The sequence below is a fragment of the Rana temporaria genome, chromosome 4 (genome assembly GCF_905171775.1).
Source record: "Rana temporaria chromosome 4, aRanTem1.1, whole genome shotgun sequence".
Taxonomy (NCBI): Eukaryota; Metazoa; Chordata; class Amphibia; order Anura; family Ranidae; genus Rana; species Rana temporaria.
This window is the reverse complement of record NC_053492.1, coordinates 111202032-111227965: the sequence shown is the minus strand read 5'-3', so window position 1 is coordinate 111227965 and position 25934 is coordinate 111202032. Positions and strand designations below refer to the sequence as shown.

At 43.2% G+C, this 25934-nt stretch overlaps 1 protein-coding gene across 1 annotated transcript in view; it reads left to right on the top strand.

The window, feature by feature from the left end:
• LOC120936436 (serotransferrin-A-like) overlaps positions 1–25510 on the top strand; it is a 62591-nt gene extending 37081 nt beyond the window's left edge. Inside the window, exons 11-17 of the mRNA XM_040348768.1 lie at positions 4090–4125; positions 5253–5411; positions 7184–7319; positions 11434–11498; positions 14833–15017; positions 20445–20631; positions 25338–25510. Of these exons, the coding sequence (XP_040204702.1) occupies positions 4090–4125; positions 5253–5411; positions 7184–7319; positions 11434–11498; positions 14833–15017; positions 20445–20631; positions 25338–25378 (809 nt within the window). The 3' untranslated portion in view covers positions 25379–25510. The remainder of the gene's footprint in view (positions 1–4089; positions 4126–5252; positions 5412–7183; positions 7320–11433; positions 11499–14832; positions 15018–20444; positions 20632–25337) is intronic.
• The last annotated feature ends 424 nt before the right edge of the window (positions 25511–25934 follow it).

Below are 25934 nucleotides of genomic sequence, written 5' to 3'. Positions count from 1 at the left end.
ATGTCTGTCCTGGGTCCCGGCACCTTCATTCCGGGACAATACAAGGTCCCGGAATGAAATAGAGGACACAGCCACCCCCTACTAACTAATAACTACATTTCCAGAACTGGTTGCTAGGGCCAGCGCTGCCCGGCATCTTGCAACCAGTGACAATTTACTCTCAGACAGTGAGACCGAGAGCGAGGCCTGTGCCTAGTGCAGCACTGCTGTCTCCACCCACCTCGGCACCTCCTCCTTCTCCGGGACCAAGCGACAAGCCGCAGGGACTGGTGTGATCTTCGCTCTCCAGATAGTGACACCACTCCTTTACTTCTATGCACGCGGCTCATGCAGAGGGAGTGACAGCAGCACTGCATCTGGTGGCAGGCTATGGGTGGCAAGCGGTACTGCATCTGGTGGCAAGTGGCACATTCACCTGACAAATAACCTGTCACCAAAGTCCCCATCAACCCCGAGACTACAGTACCTCCCTCATCTTTTTTTGGGGAAGGTGAGAGAGGGGGTGTGTCCCTGAATGGCAGTTTGGAAATGTGGTCACCCTAAATGAAGATGACCGCGCCAAGATTGTAGCAATACTCTTAACCCAGTCTGCTGCTATCTAATTGAGGGACCTCACCCAAAGTAGAAATATATATAAAAAAAAGACAGCGCTGTACACTGGTGTGTACAAAATTAGTGATAAAAAAAATGATATATATTATATATATACACTGTGCTAAATTCTACTTATATCCTTATTGAACCCTGTTATATATTAACAAAATTACAGTACTAATGATGCTCAAAAAAGACTTTGTATCATAAACAAAACAAAAACACAAAACAAAACGTGACAAAATAGCAATAATCCAATATACAAGTGTGTAGTTCTGTGAGAAAAAACAAAAAATATATTCAATCTCGTTAATGTTTCACAAAAATGTCTCAATAGTCCAGCAGTTCATATAAAATCACACATACAGTACAGCAAATTCCATGTGTGATCTCAAAGGACGTCTAAGTGCAACTTGACAATTTACTTCTCTCTTCTTATATACTACCACCACACCAAGTGAATTATCCGCCACCGCTTATGATCGAAATCACTCGCCAACAATAATGGCTGGTAATATATGAACCAGCAAACGGGCGTTTTCCATTATAGGGAACAATCATCTGCAAATATCTAATGGATCTTCTCTGCACCCACTGATCTCGAGTGATATCTCCAGAGAGGTGAAACCCAGTATAGGAACGAAATCTCAGCATAGCATAAAATCCTTTAAAACATATCTCCAATTTATTAAAATCACAATACACTCACATTTGGAAGTGTCTCCACCGACACAGGTTTGCAAGCTTAAAATCATGTATGGGTCAGCTCTGAATGTTCTGATACCACAAGCAAACACCCGATCTAACGTGTTGACGACACCTCTAAACCTCCAAAAGTGCCACTTCCCTGGGAAGACGTCCAGTGACGAAACGTGCGTAGGGCCGGTGTTTGGAGGTGTCGTCCATCACGTTAGATCAGGTATTGGAAGATTCGGAGCTGACCCATACATAATTTTAAGCTTGCAAACCTGTGTCAGTGGAGACACTTCCAAATGTGAGTGTATGGTGATTTTAATAAATTGTTTTAAAGGATTTTATGCTATGCTGAGCTTTCTGTCCTATACTGGGTTTCACCTCTCTGGAGATATCGCTTGAGATCAGGGGAAGATTGCAGAGAAGATCCATTAGAGATTTGCAGATGATTGTGCCCTATAAGGGAAAACGCCCGTTTGCTGGTTCATATATTATCAGCCATTATTGTTGGTAAATGATTTTGATCATAAGTGGTGGTGAATAATTCACTTGGTGTGGTGGTAATTTATAACAAGAGAGAAGTAAATTGTCAAGTTGCACTTGGATGTCCTCTGAGATCACACATGGAATTTGCTATATGTGTGATTTGATATGAACTGCTGGACTATTGAGACCTTTTTGTGACACATTAACGAGTTTGAGTATATATTTTTTTTATATGTTTTTTTTTTCACAGAACTACACACTTGTATATTAGATTATTGCCATTTTGTCACTTTTTGTTTTGTTTATGATACAAAGTATTTTTTTTGAACATCATTAGCACTGCGAGATTGTTAATATATAATAGGGTTCAATAAGGATAATATTAGAATTTAGCACAGTATGTATACTGTATATATATATTTTTTGATCATTAATTTTGCACACACCCGTTTACAGCGCTGTCTTATTTTAAATATTTTTACTTGTGGGTGATTTAGCCTTGGTTGGTTGTCTGTGGGTCCAACGGCTTCAATAGTGTGAGTTACAGACCCAGAACTTCATACTTCGCTCTGACTTTTGCTGCTTCGTGCTTGTTTTTTTTTTAAATGACTCTCTAATTATTGATGCTAAAGACAGCCAGGCAACTAACATTTTAAAAATGAGATCAGCAATGACAGCCCACACATTTCTCTAAATATAGTTTTCAGAGATCCCACAAAAAAAATATATATTCAAAGCCAGCAGCTACAAATACTGCAGCTGCTGACTTTTAATAAATGGACACTTACCCGTCCATGGTGTCCGCGATGTCGGCAGCCGAAGCCGAGCAATCGCTCCTCTCTCGGCTGCCCCCGCCGCCATTCTCTGTGAGGGAATCAGGAAGTGAAGCGTTGCGGCTTCACTGCCCGGTTCCCTGCTGCGCATGCGCGAGTCGCACATCGCGTCCTAACTGGTCCCCGGTGTCTCCTGGGACCAGTGTCTTTCCCAGAAGACAGCAAGGGGTGACGCGAAGGGTCGTGACTTCGTGGGAGTCTATTCCCGGAAGTGGTGCAAATACCTGTCTCAGACGGCGTATCTCCTGATATGCCGTCATATCTCTGAGTGCGCTCGGTCGTATCTATGCGCCTGATTCATAGAATCAGTTACGCATAGATATCCCTAAGATTCGACAGGTGTAAGTGTCTTACACCGTCGTATCTTAGGCTGCAATTTCACGCTGGCCGCTAGGTGGCGCTTCCGTTTCTTTACGCGAGGAATATGCAAATTAGTATTTACGACGATTCAGAAACGAACGACCGCCTGCCGCTTTTTTTTTACGTCGTTTGCGTTCGGCTTTTTTCGGCGTAAAGTTACCCCTGCTATATGAGGGGTATGTGCGGCGTATCCTATGTTAAGTATGGCCGTCGTTCCCGCACCGAGTTTTGAAACTTTTACGTCATTTGCGTAAGTCATTCGCGAATACGGCTGGACGTAATTTACGTTCACGTCGAAAGCAATTACGTTTTGCGGCGGATTTTCGAGCATGCGCACTGGGATGTTTTCACGAACGGCGCATTCGCCGTTAAAAAAAACGTCAAATACGCGGGGTCAAGACAAATAAAAAAAAAAAAAAAACCCCTACATCCCCATTTGAATTACGCAGCCTTACGTCGCAACACATACGTTACGCCGCCGTAACTAAGGGCGCATGTTCTTTCTGAATAAAGAATTCGCGCCCAAAGTTAAAAGTGGCGTAACGTATCGGAGATACGTTACGCTGGCCGGACAGATACGCTCAGGTATCTGAATCCGGCCCAGTGTGTGTGTGTGTGTGTGTAGGGGGGTTCAAAGTGATTTATGAGCAAAATAAATCATGGAGGCCTAGATGGATGGGTGAGTTTGCTATCCATATGAAGAAAATAATGAAATAAAATTTTCGGTTTTTGGTGCTCAGATACAGTTTAGTTCCACTTTAAGTGCAGTACACCAGTAGTTCCTGTGATGTATGTCTAAAAGTCATTACTAGTAAGCAAGGCTGTATATCTGGACTCTGAAGTCTTAGCTGACCATTGCACAATAAAGTCAAATTTTTAGGCTTAACGACTGAATATATTGTAACAGGTTCTTAAAACACACATATCCATGTATGTATGTATGTATGTATGTATGTATGTATGTATTTAATAACTGTTTTACTGTTTCTGCCGCAATCTTCAGTTATTTGTAGAAAGCAAATAGAGGAAAAGGTTTATGTTAGGGAAATATCAAAAAGTTTTATTTCTGATTTCATGTAACAGAATTTGCTTGCTTTAACTTATGTGTCTTCTTTTTCAACAGCTGAAGCTTGCAAACAAAAAACACCAAATGTAAAAGGTAATCTTCTTATACTTAAGCCTTGAGTTAGATTTCTAGGGCCAGATCCACGTACATGCGCCTATCTTTAAGCGGACGCTACGCCGCTGTAACTTAGAAAGGCGAGTACTGTATTCACAAAGAAGTTACGCCTTTAGTTACGGCGGCGTAGCGTATATCGGGCGGCGTAAGCCCGCCTAATTCAAAAGAGGCTGGTTGGGGGCGTGTTCTATGCTAACTAATCGTGACCCCACGTATTTGAGTTTTTTTACGAACGGCACATGCGCCGTCCGTGAAAGAATCCCAGTGCGCATGCTCCAAATTACGCCGCAAATCGTCAATGCTTTAGACGTGAACGTAACTTACGCACAGCCCTATTCGCGAACGACTTACGCAAACGACGTAAAACGTAAAAAATTTGACGGTGGCCCGACGTCCATACTTAACATTGCGTATGCCTCATATAGCAGGGGTAACTATACGCCGGAAAAAGCCTTACGTAAACGACGTAAAAAAATGCGCCGGGCGGACGTACATTTGTGAATCGGCGTATCTACCTGATTTGCATATTCCTTGAGTAAATCTACGGAAGCGCCACCTAGCGGCCAGCGTAAATATGCAACTAAGATACGTCAGCGTAAGAGGCTTACGCCAGTCGGATCTTAGCAAAATTCCGGCATATCTTGTTTTCTGAATACAGAAAAAAGATATGCCGGAGCATCCTAGAAGTTACGTGGCGTATCAATAGATACGCCAGCGTAACTTCTTTGTGGATCTGGCCCCCAATGTGTAGATGTGGAAGCTCCAGTGTGCAGATAGAGGTCACCAGCCAACACCATAAGTAGACAGGCATAAAACCCGGAGGTGACTGCTATTCTACCTATTCACACGTTCACAGCAGAAAGATGTACATTATTTAAAAAAAAAGAATCTGCATTTGTACAGAATAGTCACATTTTCATTGTATAATTGAAAGACTGTATATATTCCTTATTTTATACTTGGGATATGGCACATATGAAGTGGTTACACTGTTCGGAGATACTGTTTTTCTACATTATATGTGTTTATATGTGTTATGGAAGAAAGAGAAGTGTATCTACTTTTGCAAAGTAGAAATAATAATGTCTTATTTGATCTCCATCAAGGCACATACTACGCTGTTGCAGTCGTAAAAAAGAAGGACAAGGACATCACATTGACAAATCTACGAGGCGTTAAGTCTTGCCACACAGCTCTTGGACGCACCGCTGGCTATAATATTCCTGCTGGTTTAATTCACAAGCAAACTGGAATTTGTGATTTGTGTAAGTTAGTATTTACACAGGTTGAACTGGTTGGATCGGTGATTTTATTCAACCTTACCAACTGCGTGTGTTTGTGTGTTTAGGTCATTGCCAATTTTTTAAATTCATATACATTGTGAACATCTAAGAAACAAATCTAAAAGTGTTCTGAATGTATCTACACTCCCCACTGACACCACTAACTGTGAAAGGGAGATCCTCATCCTCACTGCTTTTGCAGTAAAGAACCCCTTAGGCCCCGTACACACGGTCAGACAAAACCGATGAGAATGGACCGAGGTTCAGTTTCATCGGTCCAAACCGACCGTGTGTATAGCCCATCGGTCTGTTTTTCTTCGGTCCAAAATTTTAAAACATGCTTCAATACCGAACCGATGGACCGCTGCCGGATCGGTCCAAACCAAACAGAAAAGCATCGGTTAAAAACCCACGCATGCTCAGAATCAAGTTGACACATGCTTGGAAGCATTGAACTTCGTTTTATTCAGCACGTTGTGTGTTTGACGTCACCGCGTTCTGACCCGATCGGTTTTTGGAACGATGGTGTGTACGCATGTCAGGCCACTTCAGTGGTGAACCGATGAAAACGGTCCGACGGACCATTCTCATCGGTTTAGAACGACCGTGTGTACAAGGCCTTACGCAATTTAAGATTGAACTGTTTCTCATTCAACTTCATTGTGTTGCCATGTGTCTTATTTAGAAACCTTAGTTGAATAAGTTTCTCCCAACACTAGAGTCACCGTTTACAGATTTTTATATCATGATCATACCCCCTCCGTAAATGTCTCTTCATTTTAAATTTTAAAGTAGTCAGTCCTCATAACTGAGTTCCGCCAGGTCCCTTATCAGCTTTGTTGCCCATCCCTGGACTTTCATCCATTTCGGGGACTTCCTGAAGATTGGTAACCCAAACTGGACAGCTTACCCGAGATGTAGCTTACACAGGGTTTTGTAAAGTGTAGAATTATAGTTTTATCTTTTGAGCAAATAACCTTTAAATGCATGCTAATAGCCTTCTAGTCTTTCTTGCTGCATCTTAGCATTGCATGATATTTCTGAGTCTGTGATCTACTAGCATCCCCAGATCTTTTTCCATCCTTGATTTCCCCAGAATTTTTAGCTCCCAAGTGCATTTCTTTTCATTTTTCAGTATTAAAGGGGTTGTAAAGTCAGAAGGTTTTTTTTATCTTAACGCATTCTGAAACAGAAGACCTCCTTTTTCCTCACTGACAGATCAGCGGTGTGCCTTGTTTACATGTGAACGATCGGCGGGACATGTCCTGCGTCCTGTGTCCAATCACAGCAGAAGCAGCGCTTCAGCGGCGTGCACGCCCCCACTACACTGCGTGCACAAAATCACGTACAGGTACATGATTTTGCGCAGCCGGGCCGCCCTGCTTCAGTATATGTATGGTGGGCGGTCCGGAAGCGGTTAACCTAATATTGACACCCGCTGCAGATCGCAACTCCAGTGTGTTTTGAATGTGGTGCAGCAAACGCACACAGAATGTGGGTTTCCTGCAATGTTTTTTGGTGTGAGCTGGCCCTTATAGCATGAAAGGGAAGGAAGAAGAGCTCACATACCCAAAACCTTAAAGTGGTAGTAAACCGCTGTAGAAATAGGCTTATTATAGGCTTACCTGTAGGTAGAAATAACAAAATGGGCTTTACTATCTGATGGCATGCAAAACTGAAGTATCATAATTGAAAGGGAGTGGGGGGTCTTTTTATTGTCCTACAAACATGTTGACACTCATTTGTTTTGGCAGCAACCTACTTCAAGGAGAGCTGTATTCCTGGAGCTGATGTTAATTCTAACCTCTGCAGTCTGTGTGCTGGAAATGAAAAAACAAAATGCCTTCCAAATAACAGAGAGATATATTTTGGTTATGAAGGTGCATTAAGGTAATGGAATGAAGGATTATTGCTGTGATATACCGGTAGTTTCACTGTAAACCAAATAGTAAAGCAGGATTTGTGAATGACAGTTAATTTTAGGTTAGAAAAGGCAATTAAAGGAAAAAAATAAAAAAATTAAGCTATAAAAAATATATATATTAGTATATATGTGTAGCGCCCCCTTACTTTTCAGTTCGGGCGCTACGCTAGAATAACTAGAAATGGGAGAATTAGCTTACTCCCATTCACAGTTTATGAAGATTTAGGCTGTTGCCAATTTTCAGAATTTATCCTGTGGGTCAGTCTGTGCTCCGGGGATGTGTTATCACCCCCGGGCGGCAGCTGGCGCTAGAGGGGTTCTGACAGACCCACCTTCTTCTAGCAGCCAATAAGAGGAGGTCTTCCCTCGTTGGGCATGCTGGGAGGGGGATATATCTGGGCAACTGCCTTTTGGCCGTTCTGTTCTGTGCGGGGCCCGAGTTTCAGGTGCGGTACCCACCTTCAGGGTGCGCGCATCCATGGGCCCCGCCACCGTGGCCTGCTTTACTGGGGTCATGCACCAATGCGGAGCCTAACCAAGAGAGGGGCCCCAGCGATTGGCTGGGTTCCAACCTTTTGCTGAGAGGATCCTAAGCCGGGAGCTGTGCGATGGGGGATTGGCTAGGGAGAACCTAGAATCAGAGGTTGTCTGGGAGGCCTAGATGAACCATCGGGGATCCAGTCACCACACTGCATGACAGGTATGCTCAAGCTGTCAGTGGGTGACACTTAAGTGGCGCTCCGGCTGCCAGGCATGTGATAGACGCCTGTCCGGGGGCACTTTACCCACCCTGATTGTGGTGGCGACGAATTGGGTTACATTATTGCTGAGAGCAGGCTTGCTCTCTTTCATATCCAAGGCCTGATACTAAAGTTTTTCTACGCTCATCAACTTTTCTCTACTGTGTGTCATGTTGATGTTGGCCATGTTGGGCCTTGGAATAAAGCATTGAAAACTCAATTGACGTCTGGACACTTGCTCTTTATTCACACTCACAGCTATCACCCCTAGACCAAGTCAAGAAGGTAACTTAAATAGGCCGATCCCAAACTAAGCAGAGGCTCCTTTGGGGGTGAGCGCTACATATACATATGTCTTTTTTTAACCTGGCTAACTATATGCAGCAGTATAAAATGCCCTACCTCTGATCTTCCTGCCCAAAGTCTCACACCAGACTATATTGGCCATAGAAAGGTATCCGTTCTTCTCTATGATCAACTAGAATTTGTGTAGGAAACAACAAGTCAGCACAGGCCTGAACATTACCGGATGCAGAATACATACTTAATGTGTGTGTCCACCAATGTGCAAGCCTACTATGAGTTCTGATGTTTCTTGTTTGACTCTCTGGTCATCAAAGAGCTGAACAGAGGTCCTCAGGCAGCTGATCGATGTCGGAGAGAGTAGGACTGCAGATTGTGAAGTTCCCATGTAAAGGACTCTAACAAATGGTTGTGCATCTGAGGAGTTCCTCATGGACATAGTTGTTTATAGTGCATTGGCTTTGCACTCTTATCCCATGCCACTGGAGAAAGATATAGAGATAAAAATGCAACTCTCAGTGTAAGAAAAAAAAAAAGGACTGTTAGTCATGCTGGTAGGTTAATTGGATCCTGTTGAAATTGGCCCAGTATATATGTATATATGTGTGTACAACTGTGTGTCCAGGGCCGGCCCTATGATGGGCCCGGGTGGTACCATGGGTACCAGGCAGCACTTTTAGGGGGGCAGCATACTGATGCCCACCAGCCCGTTCCGCCAGCTCCGCTACCCAAATAAAATTGATGTCCTTTTTTTCCCCACAAATAGAGCTTTCTTTTGGTGATATTTGATATTTTTTGTGCTATAAATATATATATTTTTTTAACTTTTTGCTATAATAAATATCCCCAAAATTTAGAAAAATAAACCATTTTCTTCAGTTTAGGCAGATATGTATTCTACATATTTTTGGTACCAAAAAAAAAAAAAAAACACAATTAGCGCACATTGATTAGTTTGCGCAAAAGACATTGTGGCTGCCGGCAATTCACAGATCCCTTTATACTCCTGGATACATGTATAGAGCCATGGCAGGTCCTTTTATACGCCTATATGCATGTACAGAACCATGACAGGCCCTCTTTATACATCTATAGAGCCATGACAAGTCCTCGTTATACTTCTTTATACATGTATAGAGCCATGACAGGTCCTCTTTATACTCCTATATACATTTATAGAGCCATGACAGGTCCTCTATATACTATGTATAGAGCCATGACAGGTCCTCTTTATACTTCTTTATACATGTATAGAGCCATGACAGGTTCTCTTTATACATCTATAGAGCCATGACAGGCCCTCGTTATACTCCTTTATACATATATAGAGCCATGTCAAGTACTCTTTATAGTCCTATATACATTTATAGAGCCATGACAGGTCCTCTTGATATTCCTTTACATGTAAAGAGTAAATGACAGGTCCTCTATATACATGTATAGATCCATGACGGGTCCCCTTTAGTTATCATGATATAAAATAATGAATGTGGGGGCCTTTTGGTTGGCGTGATTTGGGGCAGCATTTCATTCTTGGTCCCAGGCAGCACAATGTCTTGGGCCGGCACTGTGTGTGTCTCAAGAGTGTCGAGATCCTACGGGGTAAATGACCGCACCAGCCAGGAAGACACTGGCTGCAAAAAGCGCCTAGAGGCGATTCAGTTTGCATGTGTAGCGCTATACAAGTCACTCATTCATTCACTCATTCAGTTCTGATCTCAAGGACCAAAGAATAAATATTTCAAAGCATCTTTATATAATGTGATAAGAAGAGTGCTGTTTATACCAGTGTTTTGACACCTGTAATATGTCTACTGCAACTATTTCATCTTAACTGTACTAGATGTCACTGCAGAGTCTTGACCAGGGGCTCATACAACTTCCCCCCATTCTGAGGGTTCCTCTAGTGCAGGGATATGCAATTAGCGGACCTCCAGCTGTTGCAAAACTACAAGTCCCATCATGCCTCTGCCTCTAGGTGTCATGCTTGTGGCTGTCAGAGTCTTGCTATGCCTCATGGGACTTGTAGTTCTGCAGCAGCTGGAGGTCCGCTAATTGCATATCCCTGCTCTAGTGTGTCCCCTTCATTAGCATCCTGGTTCTCTGTTCACTGAAAAAATCCGTAACCAGTAAGTATACTCTCTAAAATAGGCCCTGCACCAGATGTGTATATGCATATAAATACAGTGGAACCTTGATTAACGAGTAACACGTTTAACAAGCGTTTTGAAAGACACGCAACTTTTTTTTTTAAATACTGACTCGGTTTGCGAGTGTTGTCTCGCAAAACAAGCAGAATTCAAGCTAATGGGGTGTGCAGTACCACATTTGGCCAGAGGGGCGGGGGCGCTAGTGACACTCAGAAAGGTTCAGAGGCGTTCGGAAATACTCAGAATCACTCAGAAATACTTGGAAATACTCTGTTCAGCTGAGCTGTCCCCAAGAATTTCCAAGGCTCTCCGGCACCCCCCCCCCCACCTCTGGCCACATGCGGCATTGCATGCAATAGAAGTCAATGCAGAACAAGATATCTTTGTTTCGATTGACTTCTATGGGGAAACTCGCTTTGATATGCGAGTGCTTTGGATTACAAGCATTCTCCTGGAACGCATTATGCTCATAATCCAAGGTTCAACTGTATTATGGACAGGACATAGTCTTCAAGTGAAGATAATATATATATATATAACTTTAGGAGATCCCTGAAAACTCATTTATTCAGGGAAGCCTATCTCACGCCCACCCAAGAACTGTACCCGAGCCACCCCATTCAAATCATCCCTCATAGCTATTACCTTTTGTACCACCCCCCCCCCCCCCCCCCCCCCTTAGAATGTAAGCTCCATGAGCAGGGCCCTCCTGTCCCTTCTGTATTGAACTGTATTGTAATTGTGCTGTCCCCCTCTACATTGTAAAGCACTGCGCAAACTTTTGGCGCTAAATAAATCATGTATAATAATTATTATTATTTATATATACATATTATGATAAGCGATGCACAATTACTTTAATACATGCATACTCTGTTTTTCTTCAGGTGTCTCATTGAGAAAGGACAAGTAGGTTTTGTGAAGCACACCACTGTTGAAGAACTCATTGAAAGTAAGTAAAATGTTACGTTCTACATCTGTAGCTTTAGTCTCATATAGAAGGAACATGCTCCGAAACAGCCCAAATCTTCCCCTTTATGGTTCAACATGTTACCACATGAGAGGTATGAAAATGATGACTCTGTATGTTCCAAGAGTTAATATTTGATTTTTTAATATTTAACAAGCCAGTTTCAGAAGAAGTTTCTATTGCCAGTTCATTATCAGTGCTATCTGTCCCGCATCTTTACAGAAATTTGGATCTGACCAAGCATCAGGGCAATCTGATAATAACTTCCAACCTTCATGATTGAAATCGCCACCTATATGAGACAATCTATTGCAGTCATCTTTATTCTAAACTAGGGTGACCAGACGTCCCCGAACCATGTCTTTGCCCGGTTGTGTCCCCGGCAGGGGCGGCGCCTGGTGGGTGCTTGGGTGTGCTTAAGCACCCCCAAACATTCTTTAAGCACCCTCATAGCACCCCCAAAATTCAGATGCCACTACTTGAATATGTCACATTTTTTTTTTGTACCTGCACATCCTCTATTGATGTCAGAAGGCTGGGGACTTTTTTTTCCTGTGGAGGGATACAGCTGCTCCTGACGCATAAGCCGATAATCTTTAGTTAGACTCAGCAGCCTGATTTCAGAGAAGGATTGATATACAGCCTCTCTGCTACTTTCTGAGCAAATGAGAAAGCACTGTATCTGCCCCCTTCCTCAGCCCGCCTGAATTGACTTCTAAGCTAAGCTGTATCAGGAGGAGGTGCCGTCAGATCAATAAGAGGGGGACAGGAGAGGAGTAGAGAGAACACAGCCTGCTATGGAGGAAGGATTACAAGAGGCAACCGGATCATTTCTCAGCCTCTGCAGTGAGCTCATTAAACTAAAGAAACAGCTTCTGCCAGCAATGAGAGCAGAGGCTGTTTTCAAAGTGTGTGATACTGAAAGTTAGAAGAGCAGCACCAGGACAGGATGTCTGTGTGTTCTATCCCTCCTTCCATCCATCCATCCCTTCATCCACCTATCCCTCCCTCCATCCATCCATCCCTTCGTCCATCTATCCCTCCCTCCATCCATCCATCCCTTCATCCATCTATCCCTCCCTCTATCCATCCATCTCTCCTTCTATCCATCCCTCCCTCCCTCCTTTCAACCCTCTATCCCTCCTTTCATCCCTCCTTCCATCTATCCATCCATCCATCTCTCCCTCTATTCATCCCTCCCTACAACCATCCATCCCTTCCTCCTTCATCTATCCCTCCCTCTAGCCTCCATCCATCTATCCCTCCTTCCATCTCCCTCCCTCCATCCATTCAACCATCGCCCCTCCACCCATTCCTCTATCTAACCATCCATCCAACCAACCACCCCCCCTCCCTCCCTCCATCCATTCATCCAACCATCCATCCATTTCTCCATCCATCCATCCATTCATTCCTCTATCCCTCCTTCCATCTGTCCATTCATCCCTCCCTCCCTCCAGCCATCCATCCCTCCCTTCTTCCCTCCATCCCCCATCCATCCATCATCCCTCCCGCCAATCAACCATCCATCCCTCCCTCAATCCATCCCTCTATCTAACTATCCTTCCAACCATCCCTCCCTCTATCCATCCAGCCATCCCTCCCTCTATCCATCCATCCCTCCATCTGTTCCTCCATCCATCCATTTTTCCCTCCATCCATCCAACCATTCCTCCCTCCATCCATCCAACCAGCCCTCCTTCCATCCCACCATCTCTTGTTCCATCCATCTAACCATCTCTCCCTCCATCCATTCAAACATCCATCCCCACATTTATCCACCCCTCCCTCCAACCATCCCTCGCTCCATCCATCTATCTATCTCCCCCCATCCATTCATCCCTTCCTCCCTCCATCCAGACCATCAGGCTAGGGCTCTTTCACACAGGTGGCTGAGCCCATTCAGTGTAATTGCAGCCCAGGTGCAGTGTACAGTCTGTCACTGACATGATTAGTTATGTGCTGCTGTATTAGACCTCTTTCACACTGGATGTGTTTTCTGGCGCTTTAGTGCTAAAAATAGCGCCTGTAAAACGCCTGAAAAATGCCTCATCTGCAATCCCAGTGTGAAAGCCCGAATGCTTTCACACTGGGGCGATGCACTGGCAGGATGTCAAAAAAAGTCCTGCAAGCAGCATCTTTGGGGTGCTTTAGGAGTGGTGTATACCCAAAATAGGGGCCAGTGGGGTATGCATGGATTAAAATGTAGGAGTTTTTGTTATTCTATTCCCAGATGTTCAAAGAAATAGAGAGAGCCGGGCACAAAATTGGGGGCCTTTTCTTGGGCGATAGCCAGAGGATAGAGGAAATTTAGCTTTTCTCGCAGGCACCAGCCTATATCTGCATCCAGATTGAATGGGGTTGTGAACTGTGGAATCTAGGGATGTGGGTCAGCTGTACTGCATAGTAGTACTTTTGTAAGTCTGTGACTCCCAACCCACTATTTCTCTTGGAGGTAAATAGTGTATGTTTATTACCCTAGGCCTCTTACCTCCACAGATGAACGATAGAAGGTTAGTTTGAAATATTTTCAAGTCTCATTGGACCAGTGCCACTGGTAGCATTCTGAAGAGATGGAGCACTTTTGGTAGTACATTCATCTTCACCGAATGTAGTCTGCCAAACCACGACGGCGGGTTGAGCAGCCACCTTGCCAGATCGGCCTCTATGCGTTTAAACAGAGCAGGGTAGTTTTGTGAATACAGCGTATTCCAGGACGGGGTGAGATTAATACCCAGGTATGGAAGGGCTTCTGTCTACCATATGAACTTATAGGAGTGGAAAGTGTGTTTTTTTCTAAGGAAAATGTTCATAGCCTGTATTGTATTGTGGTTTATTTTGAGACCCGAGATTATAGAGAATGGTTTAAGTATGACATATAAGTTTGGGAAGGTGGTGATAAGGAATGAAATCAGCATCAGAATGTCATCTGCAAAAAGGATGCATTTATGTTCGCTATTCCTACATACTATTCCTCGAACTTTAAGCAAAGTACGAATTTTTATTGCAGCGGTTCTAGGGCCAGTACAAAAAGTAATGGGGACAGTGGGCATATGAGGATGTTGTGCACATTTTACCAGATTTTGATTAGAGACTTGGCTATATATTTATGAAGTTTATGGTGAAGCGCCACTACTTTTACTATATTTTTTTTGCCATATTTGAGAAGTGTCACTTATCACTTTTTTAAAGGGGCAGCTATCACTATAGTTGAGTTAATAGGGTGCCATCAACTGTTTTGTTTGCTAATTTGTTACACATTATTTCACCTATGAAGAGTGGCAATGAAATAATTGAGATTCGTTTTACTGTCTAGATGAAAATTCTCCAGCATGGGCGAAAAATGTGAAGAAAGATGATTTAGAACTATTGTGTCTAGATGGCACTCGCAAACCTGTCACTGAATACGAAAGCTGCAATCTCGCACAAGTACCAGCCCATGCCGTTGCCACCACCCCAGACAGAAAAGACATAGTTGTAAGAGTTCTCAAAAATCAGCAGGTAAGCCCCTTTCATGCACTTTCTTTCCACATTTAAAAATTTGGATTTTTGTTTGCCTTAAATAAACTCTTTATAGGGGTTTTCCTACACTTAATTAAACAGTGGAGACCCTGCTATACAGGAAAGTAATTTCATGGATTTCATTACTAGCATGGTGTTGTCTTTCTTTTCAGCCTAAAGCCGACCATACACGGTTCAAATCTCAGTTGGTTCAGCAGGAACCGGCTGAGATTCAAACCGTTAATGGGCAGGCTGAACGTACCAAGTTGATTGATCGATCAACTTGGGTACAACTAGCCTGTCGGATTCTCTTATGATTATAGCTAGCGGCTGCTAAAGCCACTAGCAATAACCACTGTCTTCTCCCAGCAAGAACAGCTTCCCCTGCCCCCCCTCCAGGAGCAGACAATAGCTCAGCAGGATAGATTTTCCTGGCAGCACTATCCGTGTTGATGGGAGAATCATGCAATCAACCTCTGGTTGCAATAAAGAAATTTGCACCATGTATGGCCAACCTAAGCAGCATCTCTGCGGTTTGGGGTCAATGCCATGAGTTCTGATTGGCTGAGGGGAAGCAGTTCATGGGGAAGTTTCCTAACCCTGGACATTATTCTCCACACTGTAGGGTTTGCCACATTTTACTGTGAGATATAGTGGTTTTGTGTTTATTTTTTCTGTCCTATAGCCAGGATTAAAAAATAACATTTACTGTGAAGATTCTTGCGTCAGAAAGTCAGAGGGCCCGCCTTAGTTACTGATAAATTATAGAGACTGACTGTGACTCAACCCCTATCTTCTCTTGAGTCTTCTGCCGGATACATTTAAACAGAAACATGGGGTGTATTAAAAAAAAAATACTCAATTTGTCTGTTATATACCTAAATGCTAGGGACCACATGCAGTATTTTCCATGTTAAATCAATGAAAAACTTTCGACCAGCACAGGAGATCGCCTAATACATTTTTATTTTTTTGCCCCATTCGTACTATAGAACATGCACTTTCACTGAGTCAATTGGCATCTGAATTTATTTATAAATACACAACAGAGTTGTCTGAAGTAGCACTGCTACTGCTGTGCTGTACTGTTAGAAAGCCTGTAGTCCTCTAGTAACACTATGGGGGTTATTTACTAAAGGCAAATCCACTTTGCACTACAAGTGCAAAGTGCACTTGAAATGGCACTGAAAGTGCACTTGGAAGTGCAGTCGCTGTAGATCCGAGGAGGACATGCAAGGAGAATAAAAAACAACATTTTAGCTTGCACATGATTGGATAATAAAATCAGCAGAGCTTCCCCTCATTTCAGATCTACTTCTCAGATTTACAGCGACTGCACTTTCAAGTGCACTTTGCATTTGTAATTTGCATTTGTAGTGCAAAGTGGATTTACCTTTCGTAAATAACCTTTATGGCAAGAAAAGTTAACCCTGTATTACAGGCTTATTTGTAAAACACAGATTTTATATGTACAATTATATATACACATATTTATAAATAACTAGCTTAAAAACATAGAAAATTTAAGGATCCATTCACAAGTTTTTAACCACATGGTAAATCACAAGCAGAATAGTGGTGAGTTGCAGTGCCCTTACCCTTAGTTATAAATGATACCACAACATACTATTTTTTGAGTAGTTGGCAATATACAAGGTACAGCACACCACAATGCACATGCAAAAAGGGTCAGGTAAAGTCAAGTCGTAAGTTACAGATTTTTCATAAAAGTTCATTTCTGCTGTTTTAGATGTCTAGCAATGAACCCTTTATATGTAGGCTTTAAATGACCCACCTAGAAAATCTTTTCAGCACCCTACCAAATCTAATGATTGAATAGAGAAATGTTGAAAATTTAAGAAGATGCTTTACAATTATGGAATTAGAGGAAACGTTCACTAGTCTTTTCAAGGTCCACCTCCTCCTACAGCAAATGTATAATAGGTTACACCTAGTTGGTGCTTTGTATCTTCAATACAGACCTGTCAAGTCACTTGGCATTCCTAGGTAGTTTTGCTTTACCTACAGTCTCCTGAGTCCCAGTTTTTGAATAACACAGGGCCTCTTAGAAATGAATTTGTGTTTCTGAAATTACCCTCATTAAAGGCCATCTATAGGAAAAGATGTTGTCTTCTGGTGTTCATGTAAAACTTATTTCAATTAGTAACACTTTTTTTTTGCAACACTTAGACTTTTGTTACACTATCAGCCAGGTACACTTGTGAATGGGTGACATCTCTGGGTTACATCAAACTGTCCCTAACTTGCTTCCATGTCAATTGCAATGCCCTCCATTACCAGACCACTGTAGGTCAAAAGGAGGGAGCAAGGGTGCCAACACTTCACTGTGAAACTACAGCACAAAAACCGTGAGGGCTGTGGACTGAGCACTGGAAACTGAAGTCCATGAGGGACAATCCTCTTGCAGGTTTTTCCCACCCCAAAAAAGTTCACTGATGTCCTATGACTGTACTACACTATGGGGGAGATTTACTAAAACTGCAGCATCTGGTGCAGCTGTGCATGGTAGCCAATCAGCTTCTAACTTGTTCAATTAGGCTTAAGCTAAAAGGTTTCTATGCAGAACTGCACCAGATTTTGCATGTTTCAGGTTAAGAAATCCCCCCCTATGTCTGTACTGCATTATCTGCATTAAGATATAAAAAAAAATCCTTACTACCTAATCTACCCACCTCCATCCATAAACACTAGGGACGAGCCGAACACCTCCCGGTTCAATTCGCAGCAGAACATGCGAACAGGCAAAATATTTGTTCGAACACCGTTAAAGTCTATGGGACATGAACATGAAAAATCAAAAATGCTAATTTTAAAGGTTAATATGCAAATTATTGTCATAAAAAGTGTTTGGGGACCTGGGTCCTGCCATAAGTTCGACTCGAACATTGCCTGTTCCCCAGTTCGCCGAACAGCAAACAATTTGGGGTGTTTGCGGCAAATTGGAAAAGCCACGAAACACCCTTTAAAAGTCCATGGATGAAATCAAAAGTGCTAATTTGTTCATTTTAAAGGTTAATATGCAAGTTATTGTCATAAAAAGTGTTTGGGGACCTGGGTCCTGCCCCAGGGGACATGTATCAATGCAAAAAAAAGTTTTAAAAAATGACGTTTTTTCGGGTGCAGTGATTTTAATAATGCTTAAAGTGAAACAATACAAGTTAAATATTCCTTTAAATTTCGTACCTGGTGGTGTCTATAGTATGTCTGTAAATCTGTGTTTTTTAACAATCTCTGCACAAAATGACATTTCTAAAGGAACAAAAGTCATTTAAAACTACTCGCGGCTATAATGAATTTTCGGATCCAGGCAATACAGATAAAAGTCATTAAAAGTCATTGAAAAAAAATGCGTAGGGATCCCCCAAAATTCCATTACTAGGCCCTTCAGGTCTGGTATGGAAATAAGGGGAGCTCCGCGCCAAAATAGAAAAAAAATGGCGTGGGGTTCCCCCCAAAAATTCATACCAGACCCTTATACGAGCACGCAACCTGGCAGGCCACAAGAAAAGAGGGGGGGCGAGGACAAGGGCCTCATCCCAACAACCCTTGCCCGGTGGTTGTGGGGGCGTGCGGGCATGGGGCTTATCGAAATCTGGAAACCCCCTTTAGCAAAGGGGACCCCCCAGATCCCGTCCCCTCGCCTATGTGAATTGATAAGGGGTATATTGTACCCCTACCATTTCACAAAAAAAATGTCAAAATGTTAAAAACTACAGGAGACGGCTTGGGACAAGTCCTTTATTAAAAATAAAAAATGAAAAAAAAAAAGATTCCAGCGATGTAATCCATTCTCGATCTCCAAAGATGTAATCCATTCTCGAGCTCCTGCAATGATCTCCATTCTCCAGCGAGGATACAACACACACGATCTTGCCTCCACCGGAGGCACCCAACGAATGACACGCTGCCAGCCTGACAGCTCTTATATAGCTGAAGGTGGGGCCAGAGATGCAAGGGGAATCGCCAGGGTTACCCAGTGACATGTACGGGTGACCCCACCCCCTCTGATGCAATGGGAAACCTGCGTCGTGTCAGAGGGGGGCGGGGTCACAATTTAAAATTAGCACTTTAGATTTCTCCCATAGACTTTTAAAGGGTGTTCCGCGGCTTCTCGAATTTGCCGCAAACACCCCAAATTGTTCGCTGTTTGGGCGAACAGCCAATGTTCGAGTCAAATTCATCCCTAATAAACACTTTCCTGATTGAGTGATCTATTCAGCACTATCCCAGCTTCAGCACCGCTTCCCTCACTTCCTGCTTTCACATGAGAACTTGAGAGCACTGGGAGCCATAGGTTGCTGCTGCTGTCAGTCAAACTCCTGTGAGGAGGGAGTAGGGGCATGGCTCACCGACTCTGCATGTGTCTATGGGTGCCTCCTTAAAACCAGGCTTGCTGAGGGGGCACCCAGAGGAAGGAGGAGCCAGGGCAGGACTGAAAAAAGTGGTAAGGGACCACTCTGTGTAACATCTTTGCACTGCACAGGTAAGTATAACTTTTTTTTTTTATGTTATTTAAAAAAAAAAGTAACCTTTATTATCACATTATATGGCGCTGCATTAACTCCAATTTATTTGTATTGATTAGGCTGGCAGCAAATCTTGACTGTCCTATAAAGCAGGGGTCCCTAACCTGGTGTGTGACTGTAATATGCAGCCAATCTGGGGGTTCTCAAAATGCACGTGACAATCTCAGAACTCCCTGATTGGTCACTAACAGACTAGAGTCCTGAACTGGAAAATACAGCTCAATCAAGTGTCACTTATGAGAAGCATAAATGCAGCGGCCATTGTCTGTGGCCAAACAACCTGGTTTTGAAATTACAGCACTCTGCTCAGGAGGAAACTCTGATTGGGAAAAGGAAGTACAAATATGCATGACTCCCAAAAAAATTCCAGGACAGTTGATATGTCTGCATTAGCTGTAACAGGGATACTTACAGGTGTACTGTAAGTAAGCATGGCAGCCTGCACTCTCACAACAAAGGTGTACACAAAAGGCCAACAGTACTATCACTTCATTGTAAGCCAATCAATTAAAAAATTGCCACCAGAGAACAAGAAATATATTGACAATTAAATAATTACATGGATTACAATGTAATATTACACAGATCAGCAAAGCACAAAATAACATAAAATAATTAATACGCTAAGAATAAAATAAAAACAATGATATTACAGGTTAAAGGGACATCAACAGCAAAAGCTTAATTTTTATAATCTTACATTATGATTAAATGTTGTAATGTTGTACATTGATGTTGCTTTCAGATGCAGTTTGAGTTTGTTCTAAAAAAACATTTTACCATCCTTCCAGTTTTAAATTCTCTTGTAAATGTACAATATAAGGCAGGCCGCAGGTATGTACTCCAAGGTATTCAACAATCTCTTTGTCCTTAACTGTAGGAACAATTCGGAAAGAACGTAGGCCCGAATCCACCGTTCCAAATGTTTGTCTCAGAAAAAAAGAAAGACCAACTATTTAAGGACTCTACACAATGTCTGTCTGAGGTGAAAGAGAACACCATGAATGGATATCTGGGCAAACAATATTCTGATGCCATTGAAAATCTTAACAAATGTGCAAAATCAGGTAAAATAAATGTGTACTTAATTGTAAGGATGAGATCCCTACTCTCCAACTATAATTTTTTTTTAAATATAAAAAAAAATGTATTTTAGACTTTATATAAAACCTTCCTTTTTTATTTGAAAAATATATATGCAGGCATACATTTCTCAAACTTCACACCTCCCCCAATGTAAGACATCAACACATCTTAATTACAAAGTTTGATATCTTCACCTTGTCTTCATTGGATGGAGCAGATATTGCTTCAAATCATTATCTAAATTGACCTTCTCAGACATAGAATCATAAAACTCCAGTATGATGTAGTGAGACAAATGCCTCTATGTCTGTGACCCATGGGGAGTCACTTTTCAACCACTTGCCCAGTATTACTTCCAATGCTACCAAGATTGAAAGTTGTTTTTATGAGAACCTTGAATTACGTCTAGAGAAACTAGTTTTTTAAACTGCAGTATGAGATGTTGAGTCAGCTTCCCAAACCGCCCTGCAAGTTTGATCCAAAACGTATTGATTATTCCACACAGTATATAACATAATGACAAGCTACATTATTCTCTTCTGTTATATATTTTATTATACCGTTGAATAGAAATATATTAGTTATTCTAAATAGAGTTCCCACAAATCATTGCTTGTCGTAGCCGAATGATATATATATATATATATATATATATATATATATATGTATAATATACACGTGTAGCACTACCCCCGGAGGAGCTGCTGGTTTGTTTTTGGGTGGCACATTTACCTCGTGGCTCTTCCGAATTCCTAGGGGTGAATGATTCATATAGCAATAGTAAAGGAATGTCCGCAACAAGTGTCTTTTCTGTGCTCTTTATTACCCAGCTGGGTAAAAACAATAAACCGGTGATGAAAGGATAGAGTTTGGAAGAAGGAGAACAGCAGATTCAGGCGTAGTATTTGGAACGGTCCTGCTCCCATACGTAACACTTTCCACACCACTCTTGACTGAGTGGGCTTAGCGTACCCGGACAGTCCTCTCTCACTGACCTGGCAGCCGGAGTATCACTCAAACCTTTTTAGGACAAAGTCTCTGACACAGACCCTCCTTAGAATGAACTTGGGCTTGAGGAAAAGTCCCTGCCACAGACCCGCCTTGGAATGAACTTGGATTTGAGAAAAAGTCTCTGCCACAGACCCTCTTTATAATGAACTTCAGGGAGACACCTCTGCCACAGGCCCTCTCTGATTGCAAATATGGAGACAATCCTCCTTAAAGAATTACGCCTGGATCTACTTCTTAACGTCGCCCAGGTACCGACTGACAGGTGATTAATCCTTCAGTGTCCGGCTACCTTGATCCCCGGTGGTTTGTCGAAATCCTTTTTGACCACCAGCCTCTCAATGGCGCTCCTCAGATGGACTCCACACCGAACAGCTCTACTGATCACAGGGTCCCCGCCGTTGCTCAAACGTTCCGGACCAACATGGTCCCCGGAATCAGGAACACCGCGTGGCACGCATGCCCAAGCCAAGTAGGCCATAACGCCGGGGTTCTGTGATGTGGTCACCCTAAAGGTGGGTGCCACACTGGAAGAAGACCCAGACTCAATGGCGTCTGTCCCATAAGTACCCTCTCCCAGCATGCCCAGCGAGGACACTCCCTCCTGATTGGCTGCTGGAAAAGAACACCCAAGTCTCGACCCTGCTGCTGTCACCTGTCGCCCTGGGGTGGGATAGCAGCCCAGGTACAACAGAATGAGCCCACAGCACAGCCAAGCTGAAGCAGAGGCTCTATTTGAACATTGTAATTCGGATCATTAGTCATTACTACTCTGATCACCCTCTAAATTTCAATAGCACTGGTACTTAGAAGTAACCAGGCTCTACATATATATATATATATATATATATATATACTAATATAAAATTTTGCAGTTTGTTAGGAACAAATAATTACAGGCAACTAAACATACATTCCAACTAAACAACATACCTTGAAACGGAAAACAAAAAGTGAAGGTTTAAAAGATTTGCTATATTATGTGGAACATGTTAGTTTTGCCTAACCCTAAAAAATCTAAAATCTTAGCTGAGGGCATCCCATGAGTGTGAGTCATTAAAGTCATGCCCCTGAGATGGTGTTACAACTATATACAACCTATATTTACATTAAAGTGGTTATAAAGTCAGAAGTTTTTTTTATCTTAAATAGGAAGTAAACTTCCTCTGCATACATTTACTATTAGGTAAGCCTATAATAAAGCCTAGTACACACGACCGGTTTTCCCGGCAGGAAAACTGCCAGGAGAGCATTTGGCCGGGAATCCCGGCCGTGTGTATGCTCCCTAGCAGTTTTCCCATCAGGAAAACAGCTGGGAATCCCGACGGGAAAATAGAGAACCTGGCTTTCTATTTTCTCGTTGGGATTCCCGGCAGAGTGTTTCCTGACGAGAAAACCGTCCGTCTGTATGCTTACCTGTCCAAAGGTAAACCCGCGCATGCTCTATAAGCCTTCGACGCATGCGCGGTACCATACAAGGCATAGTGTAGGTTGTAGCAAGATGGCGGCGAAGGCATCGAATGTGACGAGCGCAGGCTCGTCGTAGTCGATAACGTCACCGTGTTCTTGCCATTCCAAAAAAAGGCGGTTCTTTTGAATGGCCGTCTGTATGCATGGCTTGGCAAGCCAAGCTTGCCAAGAATCCCGTCAGGAAAACCAACATTTTTTCCTGGCGGGATTCCCGGCCGTGTGTACAGGGCTTAAGGCTTACCTATAGGTAGTGAAAATATCTCCTAAACGTGTTCCTCGGAAAAAGAACCGGCATGGGTGTCGTTCCTCACGAGCTCGCTGCCGTGAATAGCTCCAGCCAATCACAGCGACAGAGCCTGAAAACCTGGAAGAAACTCCAGGAAAAATGTCAGCCATCTCAGCGGTGTGCAGGCACCACTGAGAGAGCTTAGTTCTAAGGTAATTATTACATAATGAGCTAGTATGTGATGCATACTAGCTTATTATGCCTTTCTCTTACATTTTTTTTATGGGTTTACAACCTCTTTAGTGCATTCTATGCATCAAGATATAAAATCAGCACCCCCTCATACTTACCTTGGCCCCCTCTCTGTCCAGCGATGTCCATGAGTGTCTCGGCCTTCTGAGACTCTCCTTCCTGATTGGCTGAGACACAGCAGCTGCGCCATTGGCTCCCACTGATGTCAATCAAAGTCAGTTAGCCAATCGGGAGAAAGGAGGAGGGGCCAGGCAGCGGCTCTGTGTCCGAATGGACACCGAGGAGGGGCCAGGCAGTGGCTCTGTGTCCGAATGGACACAGGGAGCTGTGACTCGGCTTGGGTGCCCCTGCTTGCTGTGGGGGCACTCAACTGGAGGGAGGGGCTGGAAGCACAGAAGAGGCACCCGAGAAGAGGAGGATCGGGCTGCTCTGTGAAAATCAGAGCAAATCAGAGCAGATAAGTATAACATGTTTATTATTTTTATAGGAAAAAAATCCAAGATTTTATAATAACTTTAAGCACTTCTATTATGCTCTCTGCACCACTGGGGCTGTCCACCACTTGAGAAAATCTGGAAGAGGTAAGTATGAAAAACATAAAATACAGCCAGGGTGAACCTCCAATGAGACGGGGCTGCCAGGAAAGAGGGGGGCAAGTTATTTCTAAATCCCACGATAACTTGTGGCAGACCTCCGCAATGTCTCCTGGGAACAATGACAAAAGCTCCCAGGAGACATTGCGGCATCGAGGAAGTGACGGAATACCCGCACACTACCCGATGAATCCATATACAGGAAGCGGCCAGTAACATAAAGGATTACTATGGTTCGCCTGCCCCTGACATTGACTCGAGCTGGGCATCGCCGTTTAGTGAAGGATTGGCTCGGGCGACTCGGCTGCTCTAGTCCTGCAAAGGGAACTGAGTTCCTGCTGTTCCCGCAGGACTTGAGCCCTGGTGGAAACCCCTCATAATGAGCACAGTAGGTGTACAGACCCGGGAACTCAGTACAGAGATGGTGGGAACCCCTGGGCACAGCGGGTGTACAGACATAAGAACTCAGCACAGGGATGGTGGGAACCCCTCATAATGGGCACTGCGGATGTACAGACCTGGGAACTCAGCACAGGGATGGTGGGAACCCCTCCTAATGGGCACATCAGGTTACAGACCTGCGAACTTGGCACAGGGATGGTGGGAACACCTCATAATGAGCACAGCAGTTGTACAAACCCGGGAACGCAGTACATGGTGGGAACCCCTCATAATGGGCACAGTGAGACTGCAATTGACGGCCACAGTTTTACCTAGCAGTAATGATATATAATCACCTGATAAATGGCTATTTGCAGCCCTGCATTACTAAAAGTTTGGTTTTTCAGTTTTTGAGCACCAGCCGCCACTGGGGGAGTACATACTTCGGCTTTAAATATAATCCTTCACATTATGATTTTTAGTAAAGTGTTGAATTACAACAAAAGATGTTTGCAGATATTTTAGCCAGAAACCTTTCATCCAGTCTGTATAGGTCTTGGGACGCCAATTACACTGGTGGAAGAATGTTGTCAATAAATGAGCCTAGTAACATGTAGTAGTTCTTTGTATATTTTCACAAGTCTTTTAATGAAGAAAATGATTTTTAATTTATAAGGAGCACAGATTATATGAAGTCACAGAATAATAATAACATACCCAAATGCTATGAATGTTGTCTTTTCTTTTCCTTCTATAGGTCTGCTGGAGGCCTGCACATTCCACACATGCAAGCTGTAATGATGTACAAAACCAACAGTGTCCATTGTTTCCTTCCACTTATCTGCTTATATATTCATAAGAAAATACATATTCATCTCCCTTACACTGATGTTTTGCCTTCAATCGCTCAATAAATATTTTCAGTTATAATGTTGTTGTTTTTTGTTATTCTTTTGATTTAGGGCTCTTTCACACGTCCCTTCAGTTTCTTTCGTCCGCTCCGTCGGCTCAGCCGGGATCCCCGCTGAGCTGTCGGCGGATAGGGCGGTCCCCGCACACAGTGCAGGGACCGCCCTGTCTGAGCTCCGCTCTGCCCTATGGGGAACCGGATGCAGGCGGACCGTCTGTCCGTCTGCATCAGTTCCGTTCCGCCGGACGGAAGAAAAATAGGGTTTTCGGACGCTAGCGGATGCTCCATCCGCTAACGGACGCGTTCCCATAGGGATTCATTACAAGTCCGTTAATGGACTTGTAATGAACGGACAGGCGGAACGGACGTCTGAAAGGGGCCTTAGTCATCACAACTCAATTTCAAAAGTCAACACAGAGAACTTCAGAGGCAGATATACAGTAA